The sequence below is a fragment of the Diuraphis noxia genome, unplaced genomic scaffold, assembly GCF_037042655.1.
Source record: "Diuraphis noxia isolate RWA-SAM2 unplaced genomic scaffold, SU_Dnox_SAM2 contig0001, whole genome shotgun sequence".
NCBI classification, from domain to species: domain Eukaryota; kingdom Metazoa; phylum Arthropoda; class Insecta; order Hemiptera; family Aphididae; genus Diuraphis; species Diuraphis noxia.
The window spans coordinates 97,276,369-97,296,091 of record NW_028301711.1 but is presented as its reverse complement, the minus strand read 5'-3'; the positions used below and the strand labels follow the sequence as shown (position 1 = coordinate 97,296,091).

The 19,723-nt window shown below is 27.5% G+C and overlaps 2 protein-coding genes across 3 annotated transcripts; one reads left to right on the top strand and one right to left on the bottom strand.

Moving 5' to 3' along the window:
- Positions 1-500: 500 nt before the first annotated feature.
- Positions 501-13,766, bottom strand: LOC107169457 (cullin-3-like). 2 transcript variants are annotated; one of them, XM_089216045.1, is made up of 15 exons: positions 12,781-13,766; positions 12,494-12,711; positions 8,964-9,161; positions 8,681-8,866; positions 8,098-8,301; positions 7,857-8,036; positions 7,582-7,776; positions 6,740-6,916; positions 5,817-5,987; positions 5,645-5,755; positions 4,869-4,990; positions 3,338-3,572; positions 3,072-3,241; positions 2,875-3,013; positions 501-2,798 (listed from the first exon to the last, which is right to left on the bottom strand). In XM_089216045.1, exons 2-15 carry the CDS (start codon positions 12,545-12,547, stop codon positions 2,646-2,648), a joined length of 2,295 nt encoding a protein of 764 aa, XP_089072171.1. In that variant the 5' UTR covers positions 12,548-12,711; positions 12,781-13,766; the 3' UTR covers positions 501-2,645. The 2 variants fall into 2 exon arrangements, with proteins under 2 accessions (XP_089072171.1, XP_089072172.1); XM_089216046.1 differs by lacking the exon at positions 12,494-12,711 and having other exon boundaries at positions 13,103-13,766.
- A 4,431-nt stretch (positions 13,767-18,197) lies between these two features.
- LOC149062592 (uncharacterized) lies at positions 18,198-19,723 on the top strand. Its single transcript, XM_089216166.1, has 2 exons — positions 18,198-19,248; positions 19,355-19,723. Exons 1-2 carry the CDS (start codon positions 18,364-18,366, stop codon positions 19,622-19,624), a joined length of 1,155 nt encoding a protein of 384 aa, XP_089072292.1. The 5' UTR covers positions 18,198-18,363; the 3' UTR covers positions 19,625-19,723.

The window sequence follows — 19,723 nt, the reverse complement described above, 5'->3', positions numbered from 1 at the left end:
ATTTATAAAAATAATTGTTATACAGTTTTAATTAGTATAATGCATGAATTGTTAATAAATTAAAAAGAAAATATGAACATCATCCAGCTGTTATAGCTATGTAGTATATAACAATATACTGATATTACAGTATACTGGTATCAAGATATTAACAATGGTGTAGATATGGCCGAGGATTATGAATTAGGGAGGAGGGTGAGTATAAACTAAGCTAAATTTACAACATTTATAAGGGGAACAAATGTCAATTGAGGATGATGGGTTAAACACAGACCTCCCCCTAGCTACAAATACGAATACAGATGAAAGGTTACGGGGAAAAACGATCAGTAAAAAAAAAAAATCTAAATAATTATAGTACCTTTTGATTATTGATTAGTTTCCCCATAACCCTTCAGATGTTATAACATTTCTATACCATTAATACTAGCAGAGAAATTACACAGATATGAGATGCTAATTAGAAGTTGTATTGGGAGCTCAATAAATAAAAATACAGATTATTATGTACTTGTAATTTTATATTTAGTATTTATTTAATTGAGTTATAATATATCAGGACTCTGGTCATAAGCACTTAAAACCATAAGAAGTTAAGTCATTAGCATGTCTATTTTAGCATAATTTACTTTTTGTTTTGGATGTACAGTTTTATTTCCAGAACTTCATAATTATTAATGACATAAACCAATTTTTAAACAATTAATACTAAATAAATATTGTATGATATTATAATACAGCAATGGTATTACATGTTATTAGAATGAACATGTCCAGAAATATGTTGAGGTATCAAATATCATTTTACAGATCATAGAACAGAATGAGTATTTTTTTTTTATATATAATGATTGGGTCATTATACATTCAATTTTTAAATTTTGTACAATTGCATTTTAAATAATAATAATAATAAAAAAAAAAACAACACTAAACTTAGGATTACTTAATATTATTATAACAATACTGTAGGTATGTATTTTATATCAATTACTATCATGAAACAAATATAACACTAAAAATAAAAATAAAATATTTAAATATTGTAAGCATTGAAAGGTATATTAGGTTATTAAAGATATTATGATACTGTTTATGTTGAAAAATAATTTAATAATTTGAAACATTTAAACTGGATTGCATAGAAAATGTATTTATTAAAATTTAATGACCAATCATGGTCTACTGAACTATGTTAATGACTATTAGCTCACTATTTAGCAATTTTGTATACAATCCGGTGTTTAAATAATATAAACTAGTTAATAGAAAACAAACAAAAAGGTAAAAATTTCTCTAAGACATGATATACTGATTAAAATGAAAGCACACAATTAATATTCATGGAAAACAAAAATGTCATGGTTTAGTAAAACACAAAGTGCATGTTTTACTAAACTAAAATACTCCAAAAATGGAATGTAGAAAATTTTTTGCATATAAATACCAAAATAGCTTATTAGAAACACACAAACATAAAAATTAATTTAGACATAATCAAAAAAAATGTATAAAAGAATTATTTTATATAAATAATATATAAATTTTAACTGTGTCGATAATAATAATTATCTAGTATATTATTATTTGTTATATTTCAGTATGAAAAAAAAATTGTATTATGTTATTATTAATGTGCAATAAAGATTGTCCTGAAATAAACAACAATTCGAGTTCATTTGATAATATATTTAAAATGAAATAAACACATATAATGTTTATAATACAAGAAGACCATGGATGAAAATGATCATTATCACATTAAACTTATGATTAATATATTTTTTTTTTTTTTTTGGTTTTTGTAAATAGTGATTGGAAATTATCACTGGATCAATTTAAGATACCATGTAGCACCTGTAAATTTGTTCCATAATTATAACATTGCTCAATATATATTTCATATGTATGAAAAATATTAAGGAATCTATAGAGTATATTTTGTTCATTTACTCCAATGATTTTTTTTTTTAATAGGAACGAGTCCCTAATTTAATATGTAAATGTGTTATCATGGATAGAGGTACCACTATTACAAATGGATAAAATTAGACAGAAATTAGATTTTCAGGAGCATTAAATATACATTTTGAGACAATTTCTTACATAACCTAACCATTTTCTTTAACAAAATCAATTTATTTAAACAGATAAGTTGGACTGATTTTTATTCAAAAAATTGGTTGATTATATTGTTATAATTACTAAGCTGACAATATTAGAATTGGAATCTAAAAATAATTCCTGTTGATAACAAAATTATGTTACTAATTATTACATTTTTTATACAAAAAGTATGTAAATTTATGTCAATTGAAAGGAATCAAATAAAATTAGCAAAGAAAAACAAAGATTTGTTAACAAAAGATGAATGGATTATTCAAATTACATATCAACTTGGTCCATTATTCAATTTAAAAAAAAACTTTAAACAAAAATGGTTTACCTAAATCCGCTTGAAACTATTGAAATTTTCTCAAAATGTGTATTACAGGTACCTAATTTCACTTACCATAACCACATTTTAATCAAAGGTCATCCATCTGAAATAATTAGCGGTACATTTTAGCTAGAAGATACTGTACAAATATTTAGTTGTCAATTTTTACATAGGAAGACTTAATATACAATTTAAAATACACATTTTATGCAACATAAAGATAAGTTCGTCTATCTTCAGCTGATCTTGCAAGGTATTCTCTTTCAATCAGTCCTTCGATTCTTTTTTTGATAATAACAGGAGAAGGTAAGAATCTGACTTTGAGTTGTTCTACAACTTCTAACACAAGGGCATTATGCTAAAAATTTAGACAAAATTGTTAAAATAAATATTTCACATCAAATCAATGATAAAAATTGTATTCTAATAATTACAATCATTTTTTTCCGAGATTTCATAACGCGTACAATAGCAGCTTCAATTTCATGCTTACGGTCTTCATCTACCTTGCTTCTAGTTTCTTTTCTTTCTGGTTCAGTTTCACCTTTAGCTGCAACTGTTTGAATTTTCACTCTACGATGAACAGAATAATTTAGTAACACAAATTCAAATAAAAATATATATTGTTTACCTATGCAATTTTGAAGTAAATGATTCATTAACACAGAATTCATGATTTAATTCTATTTCTTTACATTTAGGAGTTTTCAAAAGTATACGCTGTGAAGGTTTCCCTAATGCTAATGATTGTAATGCTCTTATTAAATCTTTGTCAGGAATATCAGTTTCACTTTGTATATCCTAAAATTTTAATATTTTTATCATGTTAACATACAAAATAATTTTATACAAATAAAATATAATTTGAATAAATGTTAAATAATGATAATAATTTACTTCAAAAGATAATTTTTCATGAGTATTGAACATTAAAAGAATACACATCTGATATGTCGACACTTGAATTATGTGTTTTCGCACAGTAGTTGGGTTGAGGGAATTAGCTGAAGATATACTTGTCGATAATTCATTATCTGATCGTTTTGGACCATAGAATACAGCATTCAAATCAGCTGATCCAAGTTGTGGTTGCAATGTTAGTTGTCGTCCGTTATGTTTCCCCAAATAAAATCTGTTATGAAATATATTTTAAAATACTAAAAGTAAATAAATTATTAAATAATAAACCTTTAATGTTTAAGGTTCTACTCATGTCCTGGCATTTCTAATGTGAAACTCCAACTTAATATTTGTTATTTTCACCGCCTTATATTATATTCCACTCATTTACTTATTGCTCTTAATTGTATTTAAAAATTTTTAGTCAAACTTTATTAATAATGTTATTTAGTAAAAACTCCTGATAGCATAGGACTATAGAATTGAAATGTATTTACAGATAGAAGTTTTTTTTTACATCAATAATTTATGTTGTCTATTATATTTGACAATTTTTATATTCTAAGCTATTGTATATTGCAAATGTTTAGATTCAAAAGGTACAATTTACAAATTTGTATTATTTTAGAAAAGCTAATTTAAATGTTTTTTAATATTTCTCAGTTAATAAATTATCAAATTTAAAGTTCTATTGTATCATTTGTATCAATAGTTAATCAAGAAGAAACTAAATAGTTCTAAAGGGAAAATATTTTAGCCCAAAAATTAAAAATCAAATATAAGATAAAACCATTTTGCAAACAATATAAATATATTACTGTACCACATAGAAATTATTTTACAATGTAATATAAACCTAACATACAAAATAATGTACAGTGGAACCTAGGAAACTAGAACCTCTCTAAGTGGAATTTTCAATAACTCATACATTTTTTCATCCCCAACCTAACCAAATAATCAAGGTTATACTATATATTGATTACATTATTACACCTAATTTTATTTTGTGTAACACCGTCAAATTTTATTTAATACTTGGATAAAACTAACTAAATTTATATAACTGTTTTCTGTTTTCCTTATAATATAATTTGTTCTATTATGTAAATCATTATATAAAAATAAAGCGATAAAATATATTAATTAGAATGCCATACATTTTGAGTTTTTAACAGTGAGTAGCTAATGTAAAAATGCAATATGCACTATGCATCATTTTTTTAATAAAAATTGTATTATTATTATTGTAAACACTACAATAGTACAATATATTATATTTAATCATAATATAAACTTAATATTATGATAACGAAATGTGCGAGAACATAAAACATTGGAATATAAGTAATAACCCATTTATCCATTTATAACATTAATAAACTTTATACACCACATGACCACACGTTGCGTTTGTGTCACTCAACAACAACCCACAAGTACAACTAATTTGTTTAATTCTTCAAATGTTACTCAGATAAATTAGGTACTCATATCATAACTATTGTTATTCTTATAGTAAACTCACAGTCGGTATTCTGCAAAAGCACTCCTAGGAACTAATGGTACATTACACTTCGATAATGCATGGGTAGGCCAGAACCCTGTAGTTAATACTCTCACAGTAAGATCCACAGCATGTAAGTACCGCTAAAATAAGATTTTAAAACAAAAAGTTGGTTAGTTGTATACAATATTACATTTAATTAAATAATTAAATAATTGATATAAACTAATATAATCAAAGTTATATTTATAATATATAATATCTAAATATTATACAGTAGAAACTCAATAATTTGAAATTCGGTGAACAGAGCTAAAAATGTAATTTTTGGAGGTCTTCAATTTAGCAAGTTTGTTTTTTGGTGATAAAAAATTAATAATTTGAATAAAATAGTTGAAAATTGTGTATTACGGTATTTAACTAACCACATGTTTATTATTTAATTTACTCTATTAATCTACTTAGTTTTTCATTTTATTGTTTATAAATATTATATTTCATAAAAAAAATTATAAGCAATTTGGGATGATTTATATACTATTTTTATAGCGATGGGCAATGATTATCGAAATGTTAAATGGATAATCAACTTTTCAGTCCGAAACCGTTAGTACAATTTCTTTCTGATACATAATTTAAATATTTTTTTGTTATTTCCTATCAACAAACTGAAGGTTTGAAATGAATTGGGTCTTTATTTTTTTAATTGGGCGTTTAAAAGGACAAATGAAAATTATTTAAAAATGCCCTTCAACTTGTACAGTATTATATGATATTTTTATACTTATAATACTTACATTATTAGACTTAGCAGCATATTCTTTAAATTCTTCCATGATAGTATTAGATATGGACATATCTTTAAACATACCTTCCAGTTTTGATGTGAATTGACAGCCACACTCAGTCTATATAGAAATTATAAAATCATTTGATTTAAATATCTCCACTAAATAAAATAAAAATTACCTTGAGTTTTGAGATCATATTTTTTTCATTGTCATTGCTGACAGACTTATTTAAAAGTAATCTCTTTGCTAAATGCTGTTTATAATACCTTTCAAATACATCTTTTTCTTGAAGAAAGCGAAAAATAACCATAGCTTTGTCCAAGACTAATTCTACATCATTTTCAGTTAACTGTAAATTGTAATAACATATTAACAATTTTTAATTTATGAATTAAAAATGTAATTATAAATGTTCAGACAATTTAATGTCATCAATTTATAATTAATAACAACATATGGATGAACTATAAAATGAGTAACAAAAATATAAATAACTTCATAGACATGAAATGTCTCAATTCATAAAATGAGCGAATAACTTTCAAGATTCACAAACGTTTTTTATTAAATTTGAATGATTATATAGAACTATTAATTACTATGATATCTATTAATACATAATATTTATAATATATGTTCTTTGTTTATAAGAAAAATAATTGTAATACTTCCTAATTTTAAAAAATAAAAATATGTTATCATTTTTTTAGAAAATCTTTAATACTTAGTCTAGCCAAGTGATTCATTTAAGATAAACAAAATTAAAATGTAATTGTAATGTTTTTTATATTATTTCAAGTTGTTGTTTTGTAAGTTTTACATATATTAAAAATATATACTGGCATTATAAAATGTAAAAACTTAAAATCTATAATAATAATTTATAAGGAATAGAAAAAATATTTTTTTTCCATTGTTGTACAGTACAATTACATTGTACAACAACTTAAAACTATGGGAAAACTCGCCTAAATCAAAACAATTTGATTTTTTTTTTTTAAGTATTCCTATAGCTAATAAAAATTGTAATACATTTATTTCTAAAAAAAAAAAAAAAAAACTGTTAATAAGTAAATAAATATAATTTGTTATTATTATTACCCCACGCACACCCTTTTTCAATTTTTCATCAACAAACAATGATAGATATTCTGGTGACTTGGAATTGATGTTAAAAAAATATTCAAAATCAGCAGCAATCATTTGTTTAAACATCTTATCATTGTTAAAAGAATGAACCAAAAAGAAATTAAATCTATCTTTCAGATCCAGCAAACTCTGAAAAAAAAAAATTGTAGTAATATTAATTATACTATTAAATAAAGTGGAATTCATATATAACAACATTGGCTATTATGTAAGCACTGATAAAGCAACAAAAACATGTCAGCCCTTAATGTTATCTTAATATTTTAATGTGAAAACATATTATTATAGGAATTACGCTATAGTATAATGGAACAATAATTCAACTTTTATTGTTTACTTATAGCACATATTGAATAACATCTGTATTTGTATTGTTTTAATTAAAACAATACAATTGAAGTAATACTTCCTTTTTTTTCTAAGTTTAAGTTAATCAATTTGTGAAAGTTAAATTAAGTAAGGGAAAGTCCCAGGGAAAGCATTTAGTTCTGAAGAAAAAACATAGTACTTATTTAATTTAAATAATGTGAAAAAAATGTCTAAATTTCAAACTTTTTTTATTACATCTTAATATTCATATGATACGTAAACGTATAATTTCAAATAAAATAAATATTGATATATCTAAAATGTTAGTCTATAATATTTTTTCAAAGCTAGTTTCTTTCATGACAATTTTTTTTGGTTTATAAAGTCACAACAATCGATTTCCAAAATATTCCATACATTAAAATTAAAGAACTATTTATATTATTACAATTTGAGATATATTAATGCATTTAAATTTTAATGACCTGAATATAGTTGACTGCATTAGTATTAATATCTTGTTCTTGTACGAGTGATTTTCCTAATTCCCGTAAATACTGACTAACACAATCAGACATAGTTTTTAAACCTTCAGAAACCCGTGATAATAACTTGTACATGCATGCTAAATCATCAATTTTGTTGTTCTTTAACATGTATACAACACCAGAATTTTCCATCTTAAAAATAATATACAATTATTAAAACAACTTAAAATATCAACTAATTAAATTCCAGATTAAAATAATTGAATAACTACTTCAACAATGGTTTTCATATTCCTTTTAATTAGTTCTATTTCAATAACTTCAACAATTCGACTCTCAGTTGAATCATCTAGGTAATGTTTTGCTCGTTCTGATTCTTCTATAATTCTAGATTCAACTTTTCTAATATAAATACACGCACTGTTCTCATCTAAAAACTTTTGACTTTCCATCTAGAAATATGCAAAGTTTCAGATTAATTATAAATTTATTATCACTTAAGTGCATAAATACTTTATAAAATTCAGCAGATTGTTCCAAAAACGGTTTTTCAAAATCTTCTTCATAAACCATACGTCCAGTAATTCCAAGAATCATTAACATTTGACATGCATTTTTAATGGCTATTCTATCAATTACTTCACCTTTTCTTTCAAGTTTTATCAAATTCAACAGAGTCATTCGAAGATGATCACGGATATACCCATAGCGAACAATCTATAAGAACAAATAATATAGTTAGAAATATAAAAATATACATTATGCATTAAAAGATATTTTCATAAATCTTTGAATACATAATTTAATAGTCTATAGTAAGAAAAATAAGAAGAATATTTAGATACTAAATTCCATTCAAGTTAAGAAGGAATCTTAGCTTGTAATTTTTTATGCACAACAACAGTGGAGAAGAAAAAGGAAAATGGTTAGGTGTCATAATGTTGACAGTTAGATTAAAACTGGTCATCGCTGAGGTACCTTCTTAACGTGAATATAGAAAAGAAAACTATTCAAATTATAAATAATGTATTGTACATTTTTTTCAAAAATTATTAGTTAGTTGATATCAATACTAATTTAAATTTGTACAACTTACTAGATCGCGAAACAAAACAAGACCCAAATTATAAACATTATCAACTTCATTATGTTTAACATAAACTCGGTCCATGTACATCAAAATATCACGTATCATCACCATAGAAGTTTGATGGTCATTCCAAGCAACATTTAAAACTTGTAAAAAATTGTTATTTAATGCCTTTAGAACATCTTCTCTAACCTAAAAATATTTATGTATTTTAAATTTGATAATATTACCTTCTTATAATTATTATGTAATATTATGCTATTTTTTAAATAATTATTAATGACTATACCTTATTTTCTAAATGGCTTATTACAGCTTCTTTCATGCCAGTATACAATTTCTCACCATGTTTCAACAATACCATGGTATAAGCATTTCGGTACAGTTCTTCAAAACTTAGACCAGAATTGTTTTTCTTTTGAATTTCTTGAATAGCATTTTTCAATAACACCCAAATATTATCAATCAATTTATCATCCATTGACATCTGAAATATATTAATATTAAATATTATGCCATAAATAAATGAAAACCTTCACAATTAATAAGTATACAATTATTAAAATTTTACAACATACAATTTATTTCAGAATCAAGTATTATACTTTTAAAAAGTAATTAAAACGACACCACACATGCATAATATGTTATTTCTGTCTTACACAAAATACAAAAAATACAAATTTCCATTACAAAAATTACTATATTTGTCAAATAGTACTGTTACACCATGTATATTATGCAGCAGGGGTGTATTTATGGGGGGAGCTGAGGGGGCTCCAACCCCCCCCCCCCCCCGAAATCCAGGAACTATTTATGAAGTCTGCTTATTATGTCCTATCAGATATAAATCGTAAAAGTTTTATAAAATTGTATAAAGAATTATTAGTAGATAACAACGAACAAGTTATTCATGTAATGTGTCTGACGATTTTGTTTGTAACGATTATACGGTATAATCAGGTATAATTTATATAAAAGCTGTTAAATTTTATGAAAATTATTTACCGGGGCTAAATTACGTTATAAAAGCAGAGTACGAAATTTGGCAAGCTAAGTGGAAAAATATTGAAGACAACTTAAGGCCCAAAACTGTTATAGAAACTTTGAGTATCTGTGATAACTTAATGTACCCAAACATGTAGGAATTACTAAAAATACTAGCTATAACACCAGTATCCACCGCTTCAGCTGAACGCTGCTTTTCGACATTGAGAAGACTTTACATATTTAAGAAATACAATTTCAGAATCCAGAGTAGTGGGACTTGCACTTTTAGCTATTGACATACCAGATGACATTTTATTAGACAAATTTGCCAACAGCGGCAAAGAAAGAAATTTAAATGATTTGTTATATTATTATTATTATTATTTTATTATTAATTAATCATAACAAAAATTAAAAATTGTGTACTAATTTTCTAACTCACGTTTTTAATAGGCTGAATTGAGAATTTCAGTTGGAGAAAATACCACAGCCCCCCCTCCCCAAAAAAAATCTAAATATGCCCCTGTTATGCAGAATATTATGTGTTGACATTCAACACTAAGTTGTATCCAAAATTAAAATTCAATAGTATTTACTTATTTTTAAAAGTTAAACCATAAATTAAAAATTATAGACTAGTAGTTGGTACCTAATTATAATATACAATTATAACTTAACACAAGTAACAAATAAAAATGTTGTGATAATCTGTATGGCCATCAAGACTATCCTAACAAGTAACAGGCACTAATCAACTGTATTCCATAAAAAACCAGTTTAGCGTGATTTTTAAAAACAAATAAAATAAAATATGTAACCCTTCTAAATAAATTCTTAAGTCAACAAAGAACTCAACTTTAGTATATCATGTTGATTTAATTCAAGACTTGGTTTGTTGGTCTATTTAATTTTACTTGTATTAGGCAATTGGGAGGGTGATATTGCCAATATAGGTACATCTAAATTGCTTATACTTAAAATTCCGAGAAAAAGTCAAATAATTATATCTGTAAAAAGGTATTTACCTACATAATTATTATAAGACAATTAAAGATTTTATTTTTGAAGAAAAAACTGTACATTTGTATTTTATTATTTACCTTAATTTAAATAAAATTCGTGGTTGGTATTTTATTTATAAATTACAATATTAATTGTATTATGGTTTCAATTACCTAACAAAAAGAAAAAAAATTCAGTTGTTATGTTTCTATTCATGTTCTAACTCGTGTTCTAATTAGGTAGTACTGGGGGTAGTACATAATATAAATAAAAATATTTTTACATGGGTGCTGTTAATAAAGTAATTTGTAATTGGAATCACTTATGATTTGATGACAACTAATATCTACAGGTACATTTTTTAAACAAATCTATTGAATATAAGTATGCTTGTTATGCACCATTTTGAAACATTAATCAAAATAGTATAAATGGTGATACATTATCCATATAATTTGTTTAATTGCTAAGTTTATGTTGAGGTTTGTTGTTTATATATCTGTTACTATATTGAGGGCGGCTATTTAAGTATTCATATAGTTATTGTAAAGTTTATCTAAATATATGTAGCATAAGAGCTGCTTTAGGCAGTTTAGAAGTGAAGGTTGAGTAAATGTATAAGACTACATTACTTAAATTTGAGCTTAAATTGTATCTCTATTTTTAATGCCCAAAATGAAAATAGGGATGAAAATAAAATAAAATAATCATTAATTGATATCTTTCTAGTTTTCCACATAAGAAACAGCACAATTAATATAATATTCAAAATATTTTTATTTGACCAATAATTTAATATAGACTGTTTTTTTTTTAGAAAAAGTTGGCAATATTTTTGATTTAATAATTCTATTATAGAAAGTCTATCTATTATTAAGGCTCTTAAGTTTATGTATCTTACATATAGTTTTTTTTCTGGAACTTCTTAGACAATGTTTTCATAGCTGTAAATGTGTAAATGTGTTTTAATAGCATGCAAGGCTAGATACCTAACAATTTTTTTTTGGATTATCTAGCTTTTTTTACTATGTACCTAGGTAATTTACCATATTTTTGTGGTCATTTATACTTATTTCCACTAGTTTAAAGAAGCTTAACTTCAATAGTAACCAAGTATTTTGCTGATATCATCATTGCTCAAGATTTGGCTCATGTCAAATTTGTCCTAATCACTTAAATGGATAATAATTATTATTTCTTATACAATAACTAGCTGTTATTCATTTGATTTTTACAACATAAAATATACTCTAATAATTTAATGCAATAATTTTAAATTAATTTTTAAGCATTTATTTAATTTTAATTTTTATTAATTTTAAACCATTATTTGCTAGTTTTTAAGGTCATTTTTTATCATTGTTATTGTTATGTCATATTCGCATTTTTTAAATTGTTTTAAGGTCATTATCTTCCAAGCGTTACAAATTATAAATAATAAGGTAGATTATTACTATTTTTATGAAAATTTACCTAACTGTGACTATCCCAATGCATTAAAATAACATTCGGTTTTTCAGACATAAAATACTATGCATCTAATAAACTAGAGGTATTTTTTTCGAGTATTTCAAAGCAGAAAAGGAGATCCTGTACAGCTATACCTATGTAAATATGTATACCAACTAACATAAAAATGAATAGTGAGAATCAAAGTGAGAATCGAGATGAGAATATTCAAAATAAATTCAACTACGAGGATATAACTATTAGGTCGATGGGTGGATAGTAAAAAGATTAAAAATGTGACAACTGACATGCCTATGTGTGGTATGACAACAATACTATCATAGTAACAGAGGAATTTTGATGAGTTGATGGACTCACCGGGAAAGCTTTGATGCGCAAGTTGGTGCGTTTCTTTGGTACACCGTTCATCATTCTGTGTTTGACGTGGTGGGCATTGAAGTGGAGCAGTGAGAGTCTGCAATAAGACTGTTGATATGGTTTGTCAGGCGGCTGATAGAGAGCTGATCGAGCTCACGCTCACTTCCACGCGATCACAGCAGTGGTGGTCATATCAACGGACAGATAGATGTTAAACCCTAAGATTGAATTAAGCACAATAGAGAAGTGGTGGCGGGCAAAAGCGAAGTAAAAATATCAGTTCGCACCTCGCACTGAACTCTCAGAGTTGGCGATGCTATACTTTAACTGCGGCAATGTGAAGGCGGAAGTCCGGTTTGAGGCACAAACGAAAAACAATACGAAACGATATCGGAACTAGGACGTCGAGGCTCGCTAAAGTGCACGCACGCACACAAACACTGTTTCTCGCAAATCACAATCACAATCGCACACACACACACGCTCACCAGCGACGGTGTAGGTGGAGGTGGAAAACTGAAAAACTGACACTCGCGGCTAGACAGTGGCTACGTATTATAACTTATAAGCTCTACTAGACAGTGTAGAGTAAATATTTATTATTATTACCAAATTACAGTTAAACGTTATCGTAGTATTGCCGAGAATCGCGGTGATTAGCGAGTAGAGGTAATCGTCATTCTGCCCGTCTCGCAGTGGCGGTGGTGGTCGGGTTTTGCGCAAAGCTCGTTTGCCACGAATCGGCCGTCTATGCCGGCGAAAACGCTGGTCGTTGGCGCTTGTGCGGCGTTGGCGACACTATCAACAATTTATTCACAAGCGTCCAGTGTAGACTACCACTAGTACCACTGATTAATAATAATAATAATAATGATTATTATTATTATTATTATTATTAATTACATTCGGGTATAAACGAACGACAACGGTACCTATAGCACGTAGAATATAGATACTAGATTGTGGGTAACTACAACTTACTGCAGACGAGTAGCTTATCAATATTATAAAAAATAAGCTTGGTAATAAAGAAAGAAAAAAAACAATTGTAAATCCGAGTCGAGTTGGTTGGTAGTCGCCGTCGCCAGTTGCGTAAACGAGTAGGGAAAGACCCAGTCACACAATAGTTCTTCTCACCGTCGTCGGAGGCGGCGGACCCGTTTTAATGATGTATTTTATTCGAGTATAATAAAATGTTATTATTATTATTATTATTGTCTACGCGTCGACTACGACGACGAACCGCTACAGCGCTACTGTGCGTCTCCGAGCGTTAGCGGTACGCGGTGCGCGTGCGGACTTACCTAGACCTCGGCTGGTATGCGCGAAATTTCACATTTGTGTGCGCGTTATCAGCTGTTATCGCCTATCGGGTGGTCCGCGAGATGATGAGATGACGCAACGTTGCGCACCGGCTGCTGCAGCCCGGTCGGGCTTACGCGCAGCCAAAAATATAATAATAATAACTGGACGTCTCTGACGACTGCCCAACAAATTGAACGGTTTAAGTTTAAAAAAATCACGTATTCAGCTGCTGTAAATCTAAATTTCTTAAAATCGATACCCCCCAATAACCAGCCTCATACACCCACTGACTGGTGTCCCGCAGTGACTCAAATACTGTCTTCGTGCCGGCGGCTGGTTATATAGACTCGATAATATGAAAAACGTTTTTAAAAAAAGTATCAAGTTATAATTATTACTCATATGATTTTAAAATAAAGATCAGGTACCACCCAAATACTATTTAAATCCAAATCCAAGTAAAATTAATACTACCGGCGCACAGTGGGATATTTTCATAAAAACCTGGTCAAAATATAAATACTACCTAATTAAAAATCAATTTACTTAACTTCATTTAATTATTTATATCATGTTATTTTAGTAGAATAATATTATTTTACAGATATCATAAAAATTAAATTATAAGTCACATTTCTGTTGAATTTATTCACTCGACGACGTGGAAACTTCATTTTCACTACTAATATCTGACTCTGTTTCTATTGTTTTTATGGTTTTTATGTTGATGTCTGGAGGCAAAATCATTTCCAATACTTCTGGGTGAATATGTTTAATATTTTTTTGAGGTAGTTGCCTTAAACTGGAAATAAATGGATCAGAACTTACTAAAAGTCTATTAAAAACATCCTCTAAATTTTTAATTCTAGAACATTTTCTTGAAAATCCTTCTCTATATTTTTTTATATATTTATTTCTAGCTTCTTGTGACTCTTCAGAAAATTGACCAATTGGTAATATTGACAGTGCCTCAATTATTTGAGTTCCATGAATTAATATTTTGTGAACAGATGTTGGCATGTTATACCAAAGATACTTGTCGACAAATTTTTGTGCAGTTAATATACAGTAATTATTAAACTTTTTCAAATCTATTTTGTATCCACTAGATATTGTTAGTAATACTATTTTAAAACGATTAATTATTTCAATATCTACTCCAGTAATAGATGACAATTCTGTATTTTCGAAAGATCGCCTCGCTGTGTTTCCGTTATTTGAAGTTCCATAACCACATTTAGGAATATCAACCAGTAGTCCTAATTTAGATTTGATATCTTCTTGAATCCTTTTCTTATTTTCCAAAACTTTTCTTATCTCCTCATCTCCATGCCCTTGCCACTTTTTGATGCCGATTTTGTATGACAAATATAACAAACACTCAAAAAATCGTATCCACGCATGCAAAATTGAAAGCCCAAACTTTAAATTTAAATCATTTGTTTTTATATCTATAATTTTTTCAATTTTATTAAAATCTTTAGATGTACTTCCACACACACACACATATATATATATATATATATATATAACACCTCGTTGCAGACTTAGTTGAAGTGACTGAGTTACACACTTTACCATCAATCATAGTAAACATCAAAATATGTTTCACCATGATTTCAGTATCGTTAAAATGAACAATAGATGGTTGAAGTTTTTAAATTTGATTTTCTATACACACCACGGTCTCGTGTATAAATTGAATTTTAATTGGTCGACAATATCTGGGTGATGAAGGACGGGGATTTTGCCATAGTATTATCTTATTGGGGCCATCTATATCTCCACTGACTAATTGCAAAGGTACAACAGATGTAAAAAATATACTCGAGTCCGAGTACTTTTATGAATTTCTATCTCAGATAATTTGAACATTGCCGTAACATTTACGTATTAAGTCAAAATTTGAACTTTAAATGCTTATAAAAAAAATCATGCTTATGTAATTTTAATATTTTTCAACTGCTAATGTAACAATGTGTTAGATGTTAGAAGCTTTTTCTCCCCAACAAATAAATTTTTATAGATATTAATTTTAAAAAAAAAGCAGGTAAGTGGATGTCGCTCTGCTGTACATTAGGTGGTGGTGTGGACCTCTGACTAGGGTAGGTTAGATTTGAATGCAATGATACTGCAGCGCCGGCGGAAGGGCAGGGCAGAAGGGGCAGCTGCACAGGGCCCCGCCATTTTAGGGGCCCCGCACCTAAAATGGCATGTAATAATTTGTAATACTATACATTTGTTTTTAATATTAAAAATACAAGTCCCATCTGTAGTGGTGCCTCGTGGGTTTTTAATGAAGTGCATATCAAAAAAAAAAATGTAACCAATATATTATATTACGAATAATTTTATGAATATTTAATTATAATTTCGATAGAAATCAGAAATGCGATTGTTGTTTTAAATTTACGATGATGATTGATGAATATTATCAGCTTATATAATAATACGCGTGAGAGTAAAAATAAATGATAAGACTGACTAACAACGGCAACGGGAACGTCTAAAATAATATTCGCTGAAAACAATGTAATTTATTATGTGTACATCAATTCCAATAATTCAATTATAACCCGAGTTGCGTGTTTTTCTTTCCGAAAATACGTATAGTTTATCGTATTATTATTCATTTATAGTTGAAGAATGATTGTGTACTCCTTATCTTGTATGTGATGGGTGTCCGCATGACCACGAAGACACAATCGGAGTGCACTTTCTGTTGTCATTTCATTTTTTTTTTCATTTTAGAGTTTTAAAAAATAAATCCAAATTGAAAATTGTACGTTTAATATACTTTGTTTAATTGTGTACATAAAAAATAAAATATTTTTTAGGGGTTATGTAAAATAGAAAAAAAATGTATTTTTCTTCTTTAATTTGTATAGGGCCCATGAAAAAAATATGCCCTGGGCCCCGCAAAATCTCCCACCGGCACTGAATGATAGGTATCATTGTATACGAAAAACTATTCTGAACGGAGATGATTTGTCAGTCTAGGATATATTATACTTAAATATTGTCATATATTGCACCTAACATTTTTCGTATAATGATGCTTCGAGTTTTCTCTATAGCTACTTGAAGGAATACTTATGGAAAACTTAGTGTTGTATTTTTAATCCTAAGTTATAAACACAAACATTTTTATGATTTTACATCTTTAAATTTACTTGCAAATTTTCGCGTTTTTGACAGATTTCGTAAAAATTTGAACTATAAACGCTTATAAAAAAAATTGTGACTAACGATTTTGAATTTTTTTAGCTACAATAAGAACAACTCATAAAAAACCTTGTATTTAATTTTCAAGTTTTTTTGGTCATCCAAAATTTTTTTACCGACACTTAAAAAAAAAATTCTCATAAAAATCGAAAATTTCAGTGGTCTATTAATATTTCAAAAAAAGTCAACACATTTTGAAAATTAAACTGTATATAGATAACACTAACATAAACATTTGGTGAAAATTTCAAGTATTTACAGTGATTAGTTTTTGAATTACAACCATATAAAAAAATCGATTTTTTTGAAAACTGTTGGAAAATGTTAACTTTTGATCTTTATAATGCACCAAGGATATTGACTTTTACATCGGAAACCACCCCCAAAGTTTGAAATTGAAGCATTATTTCGACTAGTTATGCTGTACACATACACAAAAAAAAAAAAAACACACATCATTGTAAAATCAATTACATTCATCACTTCGTTCAGAATCCAAAACTAATAATGATCGAAAATTTCATATGCCTATAAATAGTTCAACTCAAGTCATCATTTTTTGAAAATTGCATGGTGTATAGAATATACTTATATAAACATTCGGTGAAAATTTCATGTATCGATGGTCATTTGTTTTAAATTTACATTAAAAACCAAAATTGATTTTATCGAAAACTGATTGTGCGTAAAAATTCCTGTTTTTTCCTTAATTTTTAGTTTGTTTATCCCGATTATTTAGAAAAATGTTAAGAATATTTTACTTTTGACCCAAAGTACCAACTAGGTTCACTTTCTGATCAAACGAGGTACTGAAGTAAAAAATCGAAGCACTTTTACTGCCCGGAACCAAAACCTCAATATAGGTCCTTTCTCCGTCACATACGTAGCTGGTTATTGAATGCCCCAAAACGTGATGACAGATACAAAAAAGCTTAACTTTAAAAACGGTAAAGCACGATTGAGCATAAAACGATTGAGCATATACCTTTTTAGCAACACGATTGAGCATAGAATATTTTATGCGATGTTGCCACATTCATGTTGCCAAAATTTTGTAATTTATTATTTTGACGTATTATTATTAAACACGATTATTATGATATCAGATGCGAGCAATGAGCCGAGTCCAACTTTATCAACAATATTATCGATTAATAAATTAGGTCCGGAGCAATAAATTTCTACGGCGTTTTAAACATTTATAGTATTGGGGAAAATATAAGATAATTAAGATACGATTCCAAAATTATTATAGAAATAATATCAGTGTTCGATCATCTATAGTCGCGTCACATAAAGTAAATTTCATATAAGTGCGTATAGTTTCTATTTTTTTAAATATGGATTTAAACAACAATATAACTTTAATTTTATCAGAAAGAGGCAAAGAATTGGCCCTTGTAAATTTATACAAGTATAAATTCATTGGAGAAAGAAAAAAAGATCATCTCTTAAGATGGAGGTGTACAAATAATAAATGTTCAGCAACAATTTTTTCCGGTTTAGATAAACGTAAAATAATTGAAACTTCTGGACAACATAATCACGAGCAAAATTCAATTGAAAAAATTGAACAACAAATATTAAGAGAAAATTGCAAAAGAAAAGCTGAAGAATCAATTTCCACACGGCCAATTAAAATTATTCGTACCGAACTTTTAAATTCATCTTCAACATCAAATTTAAATAGTCAAAATGTAAGAAATGTACGGAAAGCAATGTATGATAAACGGAAGCAGACCTATCCTAAATTACCAACTTCTATGGATGAAGCAATTTATCAATTAAAAAACTTGCAAAATGAAGATTGTTTTAAATATAAGGGTCAACAACTCATTTACATGCCGGACGATGATAATTTTGTATGTTTAACTACGGAAGAAAATATACAATTTATGACAAATTATTGTACTGAGTATTTTGGCGATGGCACATTTAATTATGCTCCAAAATATTTTATTCAATTGTATACAATACATGGATATAAAAATGGATACTACTTACCACTTGTTTACTTTTTTTTACAAAATAAAACTAGGTCTACTTATGTTAAAATGTGGCAATTTTTAAATAATTTATGTTTGCTGTTATGCGGAAAAAAATTGCAAATCAACACATTTCATGTTGATTTTGAAATTGGAGCTCATCAAGCAATCATAGACGTGTTTGGAAATATTAAAATAATTGGATGTAGATTTCATTTGGGACAATCATGGTGGAGAAAAGTAAGACATAATAATTATTACTATATTTTTATAGTATTTATAAATTATCTGTATTGTATATTATAATATAGTACTTTTTTAATAAAATATAATAATTTGTTTGTAGATTCTTAGCGAACCTTCTCTTAGAATAGCATACATGGACCACAGTAATGAACTAGGGAAATGGTTGAAAATGTTTTTTGGTTTGCCATTTATTTCCCCAGAAGAAGTAGTTGATGCATTTCATGAATTAATATCAATATGTCCAAATGATGACGGTTTTATATTTTCTGACTACGTTCTACACAATTATATTGAAAATCACTGCCAATTTCCGCCAAATATTTGGGCTGAAATTCCTTCGCCAAACCCAAGGTCTTTACAATATTTTTAAAAATTAATATAAAAACTTTTTTACTAATTTCTATTTTATTAAATTTTTTAGAACAACCAATGCAGCCGAAAGCTTTCATCGCACATATAATGCACAGTT

What these genes read in the sequence shown, in the direction of transcription:
- LOC107169457 (XM_089216045.1), bottom strand. Translation starts at nt 12,547, where the DNA reads ATGATGAACGGTGTACCAAAGAAACGCACCAACTTGCGCATCAAAGCT. An exon ending in TAAGCCATTTAGAAAATAAG is followed by an intron (nt 8,867 to 8,963) that starts GTATAGTCATTA and finishes AAATATTTTTAG; the next exon opens with GTTAGAGAAGATGTTCTAAA. An exon ending in GCTTTTGCAGAATACCGACT is followed by an intron (nt 3,573 to 4,868) that starts GTGAGTTTACTA and finishes ATTTCATAACAG; the next exon opens with ATTTTATTTGGGGAAACATA.
- LOC149062592 (XM_089216166.1), top strand. Translation starts at nt 18,364, where the DNA reads ATGGATTTAAACAACAATATAACTTTAATTTTATCAGAAAGAGGCAAA. An exon ending in GACAATCATGGTGGAGAAAA is followed by an intron (nt 19,249 to 19,354) that starts GTAAGACATAAT and finishes ATTTGTTTGTAG; the next exon opens with ATTCTTAGCGAACCTTCTCT.